Source organism: Theropithecus gelada, chromosome 8 (genome assembly GCF_003255815.1).
Source record: "Theropithecus gelada isolate Dixy chromosome 8, Tgel_1.0, whole genome shotgun sequence".
Classification (NCBI taxonomy): domain Eukaryota; kingdom Metazoa; phylum Chordata; class Mammalia; order Primates; family Cercopithecidae; genus Theropithecus; species Theropithecus gelada.
In genome coordinates, this window is record NC_037676.1 from 122,477,405 (window position 1) to 122,492,063 (window position 14,659).

The 14,659-nt window shown below is 34.4% G+C and overlaps 1 protein-coding gene across 1 annotated transcript in view; it reads left to right on the forward strand.

Annotated features, from left to right (window-relative positions):
* The window catches only part of COL14A1 (collagen type XIV alpha 1 chain), a 242,278-nt gene that overhangs the window by 151,096 nt on the left and 76,523 nt on the right, over positions 1-14,659 (forward strand). The window contains exons 33-35 of the mRNA XM_025394901.1: positions 1,516-1,625; positions 4,925-5,083; positions 12,797-12,874. Coding sequence (XP_025250686.1) covers positions 1,516-1,625; positions 4,925-5,083; positions 12,797-12,874 — 347 coding nt within the window. The remainder of the gene's footprint in view (positions 1-1,515; positions 1,626-4,924; positions 5,084-12,796; positions 12,875-14,659) is intronic.

Consider the following 14,659-nt stretch of genomic DNA (forward strand, 5'->3'; position numbering starts at 1 on the left):
TATGAGTAATGTATGTGGCACGCCATTTCGCCTGTTTGTGTATATTACAGAGTAACTCGCTAATCTCATGTGATGTGTAAATACTAAACAATGAATTATATAGCAGTTGATTTATCCATTTATTTTCTCATTCTTTCAACAAATATTTCTTGAATTCCTATTTTGTGCCAACACTAGACCTGGCATGCACTAGTGAGGAAAGAGAAGAGAGAAAAGCAATTTTTACTGGGAGAGGAAAAACTACAGAAACAGCAAGGTCCTTGGAGGGTCAATGGGAAGGGTGGGATCACAGTTCATTTTTTGGACATAGATATGATAAATGTGAGATGCATATTTGATATCCCAGAGTGGATGTCAGATTGACAGCAGCATATTTAGAAACAATTCTGGGATGAAGATATACATTTGAAAGTTGTGTGTCTTTGCTATATAAGCCATGAGACTGGGTGGGATCATCTAGAAAATGAGTCTAGAAAGAGCAGAGAATAGGTCTGGAGGCTGGGAAATGCCAATATTTGGAGGTTGGAAAGTTGAGGAAGAACCAATGAAGGAAGCTTCTTAACCTCGTGCTCTTGGACGTTGTACATGATGATCACTTAAGCAGATCAAGTTTTTGGTTAATATCACTGAGTTTTCTATATCTAGTTTTAGTTTAGGATTCCAGTGAACCTAGGAACCAAAATTTGGAGACTATTACTAGGTGCTAGGTCAAACATTCAGATAAGGAAAGTATTAAGCTTATTTCTGACTAGTATTTGTAAAAGGATTTTTCAGTACATGGAAACTAATCAGCAACTAAATATGATACTGTGGAAGCATTTTGCATTGATATTAAAACTAAGGAAAAGCTGTAGATTGAAAGGACATATGTTACTAACTCCATATATACCCAGGACTTGAAAATGAAGAATTTTCTCAAAATGATTAAGACTAGCTTGCTCCCTTTTGAAAACAGAGGAATTAGTTTGTAGCATAGGAATGAATTAGAAAAATATTCCTATCTTTTAAAGAATAAAATATTCCTTGTAATAGGAAGAATTTAAGATTAGGAAATTTTTTGCTTGTTTGTTCATAATAACTGAAATATCTTGGGTGGCATAATTTACACATCCTAGGAAAGTTGGTTGCTGCGGTGGGTTAAAAAGACAAAGGGCCTGGTTTCTATTCTTTAAGATTTGATAAACTTAAAGCAGCTGTGTCTGCCTCTACTCCCAGCCCCTTGGACAACTTCTCCCAAGAGAGTGATGGGGATGAGAGTCTGGGCAAGGAAGTACAGAGGAAGGGTATGTGTGGAAGTCTTTGCCTCACTGTCATCACCACGTGGCTAAATCTGTTCATGTAACCAACTAAGAGTCTGCAGCAACCTGGGGACTGTAGATCACTTCCTTACCCATTACATCATTCTAAATACAGTTTCAAAACAATAGATGCATTATTTTGTTTGGTGTTGAATTTTAGAAAAAAAATTCACTTACTTTAATTATTTCTAAAATATTTTTATTTTTCTTTAAATAGATGGTGGGAAAACTCTAACATATTTCAACTATGACCAGAGTGGGGATTTTCAGACTGTTACTTTCGAAGGACCTGAAATTAGGAAAATTTTTTATGGAAGCTTTCACAAGGTCAGTAATGCTGTGTATGCATATATTCTTTATTCTGTTTGCTATTGAACAAAGCCATTTAAGAAAAATTCCATGGGGCTTTGGATCTTAAATTTCAACTGGAGTGAGAATTAACCTTTGTGATTGTTAACAATGCCCAGAGATTGGGATTTGGTAGATCTGAGAGAGGACCCTGAAATGTGCATTTTTTTTTTTTTGTCAGGCACTCCAGAAAATAAGGGGTCCACTTTCCTCTTTGAGGAAAATTGTAGTTAAGGATACGGTGTTACCAAGTGGACAGTTGCTCATTTGCTACATTAGGTGCGATGTAGAAAAGATTGCTGGTCTAGCTGGTACAACTAGCTATCTACCAGTGCAGATGAAAGCACAATCCGCCGAATCATCTTAAAATGTGCAGACAGAGACAACTGATTGCACTGATACTTTTACATATATACAAATACAACCCATCACTGTCATCATAACAGGTACCCTGTGGAAAAATTTTATAAAACCTAAGTTTACTTGTCATTATTTTAATAACTCATCACTTGTGGTAGAACTATGTTCCTTAACATTTGCTTCTCAGAAACACTTACCTGTGGTGATCACTGGGGTGGACAGTTACCAACATCTACTGCTTCCTTTGTATTTGAATAAACCTGCTGACCTATGGTGTTAAGCAGTGCAGCACCTACACTGCAGAATGAGCAGAGCATTTGCTAGGTGGTGTAGAAAAATACTTTGCTTCCTAACCAGGCCCTTACTGCCCTTTTAAAGTGAGAGAAGGGATGCTGCAAAGCAATTTTCTTGGCTCTTGTCTCATGGCCTAGAATGCGGTCAAATCAATCTAATTTATGCAACTTTGCTACTTTCTGTGGTTTTGAATATCGTAATTGCATACCACATAATTGCGTAAGAACAGTTGCTAAACACACACACACACACACACACACACACACACACACTTACTTTTTTTCCTGTTTAGTAGGGCTGTACTACCAGAAGAAAAGGTATCTGAAAAGCACATGAGATACAGGTGGAGATTTATTAGTTCATGGCTCAAAGTGGTCCCATTAGCAGCTCTTAGGACTTAACATTGTTTAATCATCAAATTCCTCTTCGCATGTTTATTTTCTTGGTTATGGACAGTGTATTGCAAAATAGTAAAAAAAAAAATTGTATGAGAGATGAAAAGCATTTGAGATTTCATGAGTGTTAAAGGAAACATCGTCATTTTAGCCCACGTTTTAGGCATGAACTTGTAATTCTCATTCCAAAGAATCCTTTGTAAGTCTTAGGTGAAGGTTAAGCTTTATTTCCTTACCAGAAGAAGTCAAGAAGTGAGGTTCATTAAAAATTGATTTAAAATTTATAAAGCTTTAAATTTTTTAAAGTTATATGAAGGACGACTTCCCTCTAAGTGTTAATAAAGCCAAAAAGTCAAACGAGGAAAAAAATTCATAAAAAGGCTTCTCATGTGACAAAATACTTTAAAATAGACCTATTAATAGAATATCTCAATGCAAATTCAATTTGTAGAAATCAAATTCTATTTGTTCATAGACTTGTAAATGAATAAATACTTTACCTTAATTTCTCATTGATTTTCAGTTAGTTTTATTTTTTACAGTTTGACCATGAAGTGTGGGCCCAAGGTCTCTTTCAAAAAGCTTTAATTATATACATGAGCACTTAAGTGCAACCAAAGAAGCAAAATATCTGAAAAATTTTCATTATCTCCTTTTGTTAAAAAAAAAAAATAGAACTTAAGCATGTGAATAAGTCCCCACAAGTTAACGATTCTTAAGGCAGGGGTACTAGAAGCTAGGTTTTCTAGCTGTAATCTATAATAATGGAAAGTGTTCTACGGCTCAAAAACACGTGCTAGTTGAATTATACTCTAGTAAATGATCGTAACAGAGATGTTAATAAGAAGCAAGGAATGTGGTGGTGTTTATTCCATCCGTGATTCTATACTTGGGCAATAGTTAATTCCTTTTTGAAGGAGAAGGATTCTCAAGAGTCCCAATGTTGACTTACATTATTTGTATCATGATCTAATTTAAAGGAAACATGCAATAAAAATTTGTGTAAGTCCATGTGCTTTCAATATACAACAATGAAACAAAAATGAAGTTGAACAAAACCAGTAAAATTAAAAGTAATACTATCTTAATATGAAAGAGGACATTATTTCATTGACATTCAACCTCTGCTTACAATGTGAATACACTGCTAGCTACTATAACTCCCATAACCTTGATTGTATTGCCCAAGATGTTTTTTCTTCGAACTACCATGATACCTTACCTTAAACAGATTTGTAACTTCTTTTGGCTTTTACTTAGGGTGAAACCATTATTTGCCTATTAATTTCACCGCATAACCTTGATTGTATTGCCCAAGATAGTTTTTCTTTGAACTATCATTATACCTTACCTTAAACAGATTTATAGCTTATTTCGGCTTTTACTTAGGGTGAAATCATTATTTACCTATTAATTTCACTCTTTTAGCTCATCAGTCTGCCAAAAACAAGTACTATAGTACTCATGAGGCTAACGCCATCATAAGTTACAATGCATATATAAGCACTGAAATTTTATGGCAGAACTTGGACATAGTATAGTTATCTAGTCCATCTAGAATATACCTAACTTTGACTATCACCTAAATAAGACAGACTTTTACAAGTCCTTACAAAGAATGTGTCAACTCCTGAAAATATGATCATGGACCTCCAGATTCTTGAGATTCTAGTTTGTGAAAATTGCACCATACGCTAAGCTAAGCAGCTTTATTTTATTTGAACCTGAGTTCACCAGAAAGCATTCCTCCTTCCCCCTCAGATTCTAGATCCCCTTTCCTCATCCTAAATTAAACAAATATTTTCAAAGTGTGATTTGCCAACCACTCGTGGTACCTTGGATGATTGTTGATGATATATCAACAAGAATTTTTAATTTTAATATTTTTGTGTTTATGTTAATTTGCATTCAGAAAAGGCATAGCTAGTACAGCAGTCCTGTGATTTCAAAGATGCAATTGCTCTCGAGTGAGGCCAGACTTTAAAAAGTGAATCCTTTCAAAGACACTTTAAAAAGAAGTGTTAATTAGATAAAAATAGAGATGGTACTTGAATGTGGGAAAATCATGGAGATGATAAAAGTGGAAATTTTCTCTTCTAGCAAAATACATGGTAACAGAATTCCTTCTCTTCTCTTTCTTACTTTGTAATGATGAATCATACAATTATACAAATTTGGTTGATATTTCCTTCTCTTTCTTACCTCCTAAAACATCTTACTTTTACCTAGCTACACATTGTTGTCAGTGACACTTTGGTCAAATTGGTTATTGACTGCAAGCAAGTGGGTGAGAAGGCAATAAATGCATCAGCTAATATCACATCAGATGGTGTAGAAGTACTAGGGAAAATGGTTCGATCAAGAGGACCAGATGGAAACTCTGCACCGGTAAGTGAATAAACCCATGAAGCTGTGTTACTGTTAAGGGAGAGAAATTCTTTTAAAGTACATTAGCTATTTTCCAGGGGAAAGGTTTAACAAAAAGGTGAATGGATAAATGGATGGATGGATGGATGGATGGATGGATGGATGGATGGATGGATGAATAAATAGATAATGGCCTCTTTAAAAGAATTAAGACATGTACATTCAAAGCTTGTGGTAGTATGCTTCCGCTGTATTATATGGAGTATACATTAGGATTTAGGCTAGTTTATTTTCTAAATGCATTTTAAAATTTAAATGGTAAAATATTCATCACATGGTTTGGGGCATAAATGGTTTTTAGAAAAGAATTACAGCTGTAAATGAACCTCATTTATATAAGCAAATACAAATCCACACAAAATTAGTGAATATTACACACAGGAAATTGACATAAGCCTCTTATTTGGGTTAGATTTGGGCATTTTAAAACTAGGTTTTTGCTATCAATAATGTAAAGTTTACCCTTTAATTATTAGTGATTAAGTACCATACCATTCTAAGATAATATAATTATTTTACCTTTCAACATGGAATTTAAATCTGGGAGACTTCCAATTGGCAAAGAAATCACATTCCCATCACTCATTACCCACAAGAAAAGAATAGTACACACAGTTTTTTGTGTTAATACTGTTCATTCACAGCTAATTAGCAGCATTGTCTAATTTGAGTCATTCTATAATTGGTGAGGCATTTTATTCTTGTAAACAATCCCAACTATTCTAATCTATACTTCTCTTATGTAATAGAACAATCAAGATAATTATAGATTACTATTGTCTCCCACTTTCATAGATCTGTAGAATTAGCCAGTTATACAAGAGCTGGTAGTTCTCAAAGACTTTGAAAGCTGAAGATCACCTTGTAAAAATGAAATCCAATACTATGTCAAATAAATAAAACAGGCCCATGGTTCTAATTCCACTGCCATTCACTTAGTACACAGGAAATAGTCCGAGTTGAGAGAGTGATTTACTTTGGAGCACTTTGCTATTTTGCAGCATTTATCTTTGTGGTAACAGTAGAAGTGAATGGTAGCAATGTGTCCCCTTATGTATAGGGGTACATTGATACTTTCAGACCTTGATAGGTAGATGATGCTAAGTAGTTTAACACCTACAGTTGAAGGATCTTTAAAAGTTCTTTCGTTTCTACTTTGCTTTGGAGAATTATGGATTAGATGTTTGGAAAGAGAATGTAAAAGCTTTGGAAGGCTGTCTTGTTCTCAGTTACAGTAAGAGACTTTTGGGAATGTTTACATGATTTTGAAAAGTTATCTCCTAATGTGTGGCATTTCATGATAATTAAAACACACACCATCTTCTGCTTAATGGAAGATACTCCTGTGATAGTACATAAAGGAATTTATAAAAACACAGAATTATCAAACTAAGAATATCTTGTATGGATAAATGGATATATAGATGGATACTTAGATGATGAATGAATAGACTCTAATTTAAGAAAGAGAAACCAGGCCTCGCGCGGTACCTCACACCTGTAATTTCAGCACTTTGGGAGGCCGAGGTGGGTGGATCACGAGGTCAGGAGATCGAGACCATCCTGCTAACATGGTAAAACCCCGTCTCTACTAAAAATACAAAAAAATAGCCAGGTATGGTGGCACGTGCCTGTAGTCCCACCTACTCGGTAGGCTGAGGCAGGAGAATTGCTTGAACCCAGGAGGTGGAGGTTGCAATGAGACAAGATCACGCCACTGCACTCCAGCCTGGGTGACAGAGCAAGACTCAATCTCAAAAAAACAAAACAAACATCAACAACAACAAAAAAAAAAAACAAAGAGAAACCCTTCTAGGTATATGAGATTCTGGGTCCAGATCACATAATACTATTATTAATGTTTTCTTAATTTTAGAAATAACAAATGTAAAATTCCTGAAAGGTAGTAGGTGTTTGCTGAAGAGTAACTATTATTATTGAAGAAAGTCAAAAACACATTCTCCATCCTCCATCCCACCTTTTCTAGACTTCTAGCACTTGATTATTGATAGTCACATACCATTTTCTTTCTCTTTCATATATCTACATTTCACTCCTCTAACCAGATTATAAATGCCTCAAAATAGAAACCATGTCATTGTCTTTGTTTAAAACCACCCTACATCACATTATCTAATACTGATGAACAGAGTAAGTTCTCAAGAAACATTTGATAGAAATTAAATAGAACGTTGTCTGTTTCAAATTGTATTATATCTTTTCTAAAAATTTTGTTTTGCATATATTCCATGTGTGATGTTGACAATAGTCCAATAATATATATCGTACCCTTTCCTAATTATTTTATAATTATAATATATTTCACAATGATAGTTGTATAATTGTATTTTAAACTATACTGTATGTAATAATTATGCTGCAAATATATGACCAACTAAATATCAACTAATTTCTTTCTGAAAGTAAAAATGCCTGCAAGTTTCAAGCCTACTGATGATCAATCTTTACTTTTAGCAATGAGAGAAATGGAATTAAACAGAGCACTCTCTGTGGTTACGTCCAACTAGTAGTAGACAAAGGAGAATTATAAAAGTCAATAATTAAAGAGTTCTTTGTAAGGCTAGTAGGAAAAAAGTCATAGCATTTGTTGAATCTAAAAGTCTACAAAGGATTACTAACTAGATTTTCAGCCTGCCCACTTACTGAAGAATTTGATTATGTTGAAATGAATGTATTAGGTTAGATCTCAAGAATGTGATTGGAAACTCAGAGTTGCCTTTTGAGGGATATTACTTAATCATTTCAGTGCAAGGTAAGAGAAGTCTCAGTTTTCAATTTTAAATTTAGAAATCACAGACTGCCAATCTAACCTTGATATACATTTTTACTCTACTATCCAGCAAAAGGGAATGTGTGTTGTGCAAATTCTCGATTATTCTAGGAGTAATTATTATATGAGAGAGATTAGTAACTTATAGGTCTCCATTCCCTGCCAAATCCAACAATTATTCAATATATGCCAGATGGTGGAAGAGTCTAAAGATTTAGTCTTTAAAGAAAATATATTCTTTATAAACCATAATTGAGTGGAAGATAGATTAATGCATTTAAGGATACAGTAACTACTCACTAGAAATTACGTTCTTAATAAAATCAACTGGTGTTCAGCAGTGCGAGATTGTATAGGCAGTAACAGTCTCTACTGAGGCTAACCTAACAAGCAGGCTTAACTTAGCTGTCTAAATACATGTGGAATGAAACTTAACAACTGTGCTTCTCTTTTACAAACTTTTTCTCCTAAGAAGTTTCTCCTGCAGTTTCTGGTACCTAATGAAATGATTCTAGAAAAGTTTTGAGCTTCTGGCATATGATCATATTTCTTAGTGCCTTTCTTCTACCTTTGCAAATCTAATACTTAGGTAATTATCCAACTGGCATATGTTTAGCTCCCTGCTGTTCAAATAACAGAGACGTATGAGTTATGCCATGGAGTTGCCTGTCATTTTAGCCACTGAGTTACAGCTTTTATATATAAATCAATAGTAGACTAGGTGATGATTCTACAAACACTTGTTTGAAAACAAGTGTTGTTAAATTGCTAAAAAGTATAGTATATTTTCACATGCATTATCTATTTTAAGCTTTTAAAATTATAATGATAGCTAATAGTTATTACATCTCTGCTAGGAGCTAGGCAGTGTGTACTTTCCTGGGATTATTTCGTTTAATCCTGTAATAATCCTTGAAAGAGAAACTTATGTATTCTCTACTCTGTAGATAGAGAAACTGAGACTTTAAGAAGCTAGGGTCAGGTCCCCTTTCAAAAAGTTAGAGTAGTAAAATAAGAGACTGTATCCAACTTCCATAAGGTCATCTGCCTTTCATTCCAGTGCTTATTCCATTAGGACAGACTCTGATAATTAGAGAATAAAGGCAGAGAAGGGAGTTTGGTTTGTACCAGAGACTATATGTCCTATCTGTTCATTGACAGGTTCAAAGATTTACCATTATTTGAATTACAACCTTGACAGCAAAGTAATCAAAACTACCCCCAAGTGTGTCTATACCTGAGAATTCTAATTAATACCAACGAGTGCAATAGTTATGAATTTTTATTTTCTAATTTAATCAGTGCCTTCGTGGTTTCCCTTAAATTCAGTAAATTGATTGAGAACAAGTTAAAAACAATCAGTTCAATAGTTGACAAGTGGTAAATGCACAATCTTAGTTTTGTGATGGCGTCAATAAAAGTTAGACATCAAATTACAAACAGAAAATGGTTTAGTTCCTCTGTACTCTTTCACCAGTATTCTTGTGCAGTGTAAAGCTCTCTAAATATTTATATAAATTCAGGCACAGCTTTACTTCAAATTATAAATTTATTTATAGTATGTTAGAAAAAAATTCAGAGAATAAAATTTGGCACTGAGTGGAAAATGGAGCCAGAGGTACATTTTAATTCCCATTCACAGATCAAAATGACTCAACTTATTTTCATGCTAACATTTAACCCCAAGTGACTTGCCTTTTGTGCTAAACCAGATAAAAAATGTCTAACAATGAAAAATGAACATTCATAATTGGCTAAGTATTCCTGTGAGAGAGATTATGAAAAGTGAAAGTGGGAGGTTTTGTGTCTCTTCCTCTTTTTTTTTTGCAAAGATATATCTTTTATAATTTTCAGTTACAAAAAAGTTACAAAAGTAAAAGAGGGCTGCTTCTTGCATTAGTTCGCTAAAGTATTGTTTATTTTGAGCCATACTATCTTGCATTTTAAGGTACTCAAATATGAGATCTTTTGACATACCATCTTGTATTGTCTCCTGTATAATTTGCACAAATATGTATGTCATTGCTTTTGGAATAAAAGCCAGAGGCTTTTTTTTCTCTTTCAGTCAATCCCCTGAAATGTGCCTTGGAAAAAAAAGTCCCTAAATAAAGGCTGAGGAATCTCAACTATTACAAGTGCAAACAATTATGAATAAATTTGTTGTACTCACAAAAGCTGCTGACATCATTTAACTTGCAAAAGAATAGTCAGCCCACGTAACATTCCTGAAATTATAATATTGGCTTCATTCAGTACTTAGTAAGCATTCAACCCCTGGAATAAATAAATTGAGCTCCTAAGAGTCCCAATAACTTCATAAGGCAGAAGTCTAGCCAAAGGTTTGTAGACATTAGACTGTTATAGGTGGTTAGGTAGTAGATGTTTATTTGAAAAACTTCGAGAAATCCTGATATATACTGAGGCTTGTGAAAGGCCTTTGCTTTAAGTAAGTCTTTCCATTCGTGAAAATGTTTTTGCTCTGAGGGGTCTACTCAGAAATGGAAAATTTCTTAATGGATAAATGATTTGCAGACTTAGCTGAATCTATGCAATGCTGTCATAATGGGATCCATTTAATAAATGTCCCCAGACAAAATGGCATTGTAAGATTACATTGGGCTATCTGCATTTTAAAAGTTAGATCAAAGATCAGTTTACTGGGAAAATAAACCACAAGAAAATGGGGCATGCCATTTAAATCTCAAACACAACTAAGCCTTCAACATGTGGTTACATTATTTAAACTTTTTCTTCCCCGGTTCTATTCCACAGAATGGACTTTGTTATGATCATACCCCATAGCGGCAATCTGAAGATTTAATGATATGTGCAAAGTGCTTAGGATAGTGCCGGGCACATAGTAAATTCATTTCTCCAAATGTTTGTTGCTATTGTTGTTATTTGCTAAGACTTTTCTGAATCAAAACATTTCATAGATATTATTATTGTGGAAACAAACTACTATTATATTTCTGTCCTCAATACTGTCACCATCATTTTGATTCTACTTTTTTGGCCTTTGTATTATATGTACACCTTCTCTTTAAATCAATTTTGAGAAAGCTAATATTTATTATTTGTAGCAGCTATGTTCCAGGCACAGTTCTAAATATTTCCTCTATACTAATTCATTTAATCCTCACAAACACATGAATAGCTACTATTATTATGCTCAGTTTACAGATGAGAAAACTGAGCCTCCAAGACATTAAATAATTTGTTCAAAGTGACTCAGTCTGTCAGTGGAGGAATCAGAGATGACACTCAGGCAGTCTAGCTCCATACTCGCAGAATCCCTATGATCTTTGAAATATTTGTTGTTATTGTTTATGAAAATAAGCTATAATGTCTTTTCTCAACTGTTTTAATTCTATTAGGTGGTGCAAAAGTAATTGTAGTTTTTGACATTACTTTTGCACTAACCTAATAAAAACTTAATTTTTTATTGGACATAATTTTTTTGTTTGATTGCCCTGGATGGTCTCAGTTATCATACTCTTGGATGGTGGAGGAGAACCTTAAACCACCTAGAAAAAACAGCAGTGAGCCATGCACATATTTCTGCAAACAGCTCAATAGATGTATATAGGATCAAAAAAATAAGATGCTTTAACTTATGGATTTGCTTTGAAAATTCAGGGGTTACTTCATTGATCAGTTGGAATGAATGTTTGCAATAAGGCATCGTTACTTGAGTATAATGACAGAAAGCCCAATTTCATTTGTTTACTATCAGAAAAAGTTCTTTTGTGATATGCATTTTTAATAACATATTTCAATAGTACTGTCTACTTGGGCATTATCATTTTTCTAGAAGATGTTTGGCGAAGGATGGGTAGTACTATTTGGGAGAAAATAAGGAAGGCACCAGGAATTTCCAGGCTTTGCTGAAAACACCACTGCTGAAAGCAAGATTACAGATTTAAAATGAAAACAATTTCATCCTTCTCCCTGATCAGTAATAGAGCACACACTTAATATTTGAAAATAATGTAGGAAGAAATACAGTAAAAATGATTGGGTCGTTAGGCTAGTGTTAGCCCTTAATGATGTTATAATTATGTTTCTGTATATTTCAACATGTATATTGACTTGTCACCAACATACATGAGTGGAGCAAGCCTGTCTAAATATTTATGGCATGATCAATGGTGTAAATAAAAATACACATAGCTTACATTCTCACAATACTGAATGTGAAGCTGTCATGACATTTACCACATTGTGTACAGTATTTATGTGCTCCTCTCTCACTCCCTGTAAGTTCTTCTAGGTCAGGACTATGATTTTTTTAAAAAATGTTTGTATCCTAAAAGTCTACATAGTATCTGGCTTACATTATGTACTGAAGAAAACGTTGCTGAGTCTATGTACAAAGCAATGAAGTGAGAACTAATTCAATAAGCCTTCCTGAGTGCTTTTTATCTACCACATATTATGGTAGGTGACCTAAGGATGAGTTTGGAAATGTAAATAATTGTATTGTGTAGTGGGAGGTGCGCTATAGAGGAGGCACATGGAGTGTTGTGTGATGACAGTCATTTGGGAGCAGCTGTGATGGGCCTTATAAGGAAGACTTTAACAGAGGAGTTAAGCTTACTCTTTAGGTAGAAATGAGAGGGGAAGTTGTGATAAGTAAGAGGGTTTAGATGGTGAATGAAAAATTGTAGACAAAACCTTAGATCACTGTGTGTTTGAGGAAAAGAATTAGTTTGACATTATTGGAGTTACTTTTAAATTTACTTACTGTCATGTATTATTAATGTATTGATATTCTGTTATATAATACATAACATAAAATCTGTTATATAGTACATAACATAAAATTATAATGATAATTTATTTATTTTTTATTGAATGACAATTTTCTTTTTAAATCATAGTTCCAGTTACAGATGTTTGATATTGTTTGTTCCACATCATGGGCCAATACAGACAAATGCTGTGAACTTCCAGGCCTGGTAAGCATTCTTCCTTCATCTCTATTGATTTTTTTTATTGTATTTAATTTTCTGGAAATGAGAAGCTATTTCTCAACATTCATATCATAGGCAACTCATTGAGATGATAAAATTAGAAAGAGATTAATAAGGAGGCGTGTGTGAAATTAACACGATTTCTCCTGCATGACCTCGGATCACATACACTGTGAACAGCACAACTCAGAGTGCCCCATTGATACATAGTCCAGATGTTCCCAGATTCCGTGGCTCATGAAGCCCTTAGTGTCTCAACTTTTTTCTTGCACCCCTAAGCAAAAAGAAACACCTTGCGGTTTCATTTATGAAATAATAGGCCCAAACATCTTACTAAATATTTATGTCCTAACAACTCAGTAGCCGTGTAAAATAATAATGCACATACATTGAAAGAAAAAAGGGATATTTATATTTTATTCTTAAATGACCGAAATAGCTTACTGGTGGGATGTGTGTGCATACCTGAGCCCTGCAGTATTTCTCGTATCTTGGAATCATATTGGCCATTGCCATCCTCACTTCTTTTTCTACATTGCTTTTTTTCGTAGTACTTACCTTTCATCACAGCAGCTGTATTTGTAAATTAGGGTGTCATCCAAAAAAGTGTTGCAAAATCTAATGTTGAAACTGCAGACCACCTTGAGCTCGTCATTCACACGAAGTCCAGTGGGTGCTGAATATTGCTGTGCTTCTCTTAAATTTTTAAAACGTTCACAGGAGCCCTGTGAGTTTAGTATAGATTCCCAGACTTCTTGGTGCACAATTTTAGAACTGTAGTCATAATCTACATAACCTGTATGCAATCCTACTAGAAAACTAAACATTTGAAAGTTATTTATACCAAGTGATAGTACAAATATTTATGTCCTAACAACTCAGTAGCCCATATAAAATATAATACACATAAATTGGAAGAAAAAATGATATTTATATCTTATTCCTAAATAACCATAATTTCTCACTGATGGGATGTGTGTATACCCATATATATATATAAACAAAAAAACAGATTTATATCTTAGGATCCTAGAACAAGTAAGCTGGTATGGATGACCCTGTCATGGTTGGATAGTAGTCATGTCTTAGTAATTAAAGCTGCAATTCTCCAGAGCGTGGGGAACCCTTCATGAAGGCTGTGAGATTTGACCTTATAACTGTATTAGTCTGTTCTCATGTTGCTAATAAAGACATCCCCAAGACTGGGTAATTTGTAAAGGAAGATTTAGAGACTCACAGTTTTGTACAGATGGAGAGGCCTCAGGAAACTTACAAACATGGTGGAAGGGGAAGCAAACACTTCCTTCTTCCCAAGGTGGCAGCAAGGAGAAGTGCAGAGCAAACGTGGGGGAAAAGCCCCTTATAAAACTGTCAGATCTCATGAGAATATGTTCACTATCACAAGAACAGCATGGAGGTAACCACCCCTGCGATTCATACCTGGCTTACATTATGCACTGAAGAAAAAGTTACTGAGCTGAAAAAGTCACTCCACTGGGTCCTACCTGTGATACATGGGGATTATGGGAACTATATCAAGATGAGATTTGGGTGGGGACACAGCCAATCTCTCAGTAAGACTTACTATATCAAGAAGCCAAACCATATCACTAAGACTTATCACCTCACAACATCTATTGCAAGCACCAAATTCATGGCAGTCTGTATTTGAGAAGGAAGCAACTTATTATTTCTTCACCAAAATAAGTTTCTAGTAAACCCGGGAAGAAATTAAATTAGCGACACCTTGATGTTATGCGAAAGGGCAGG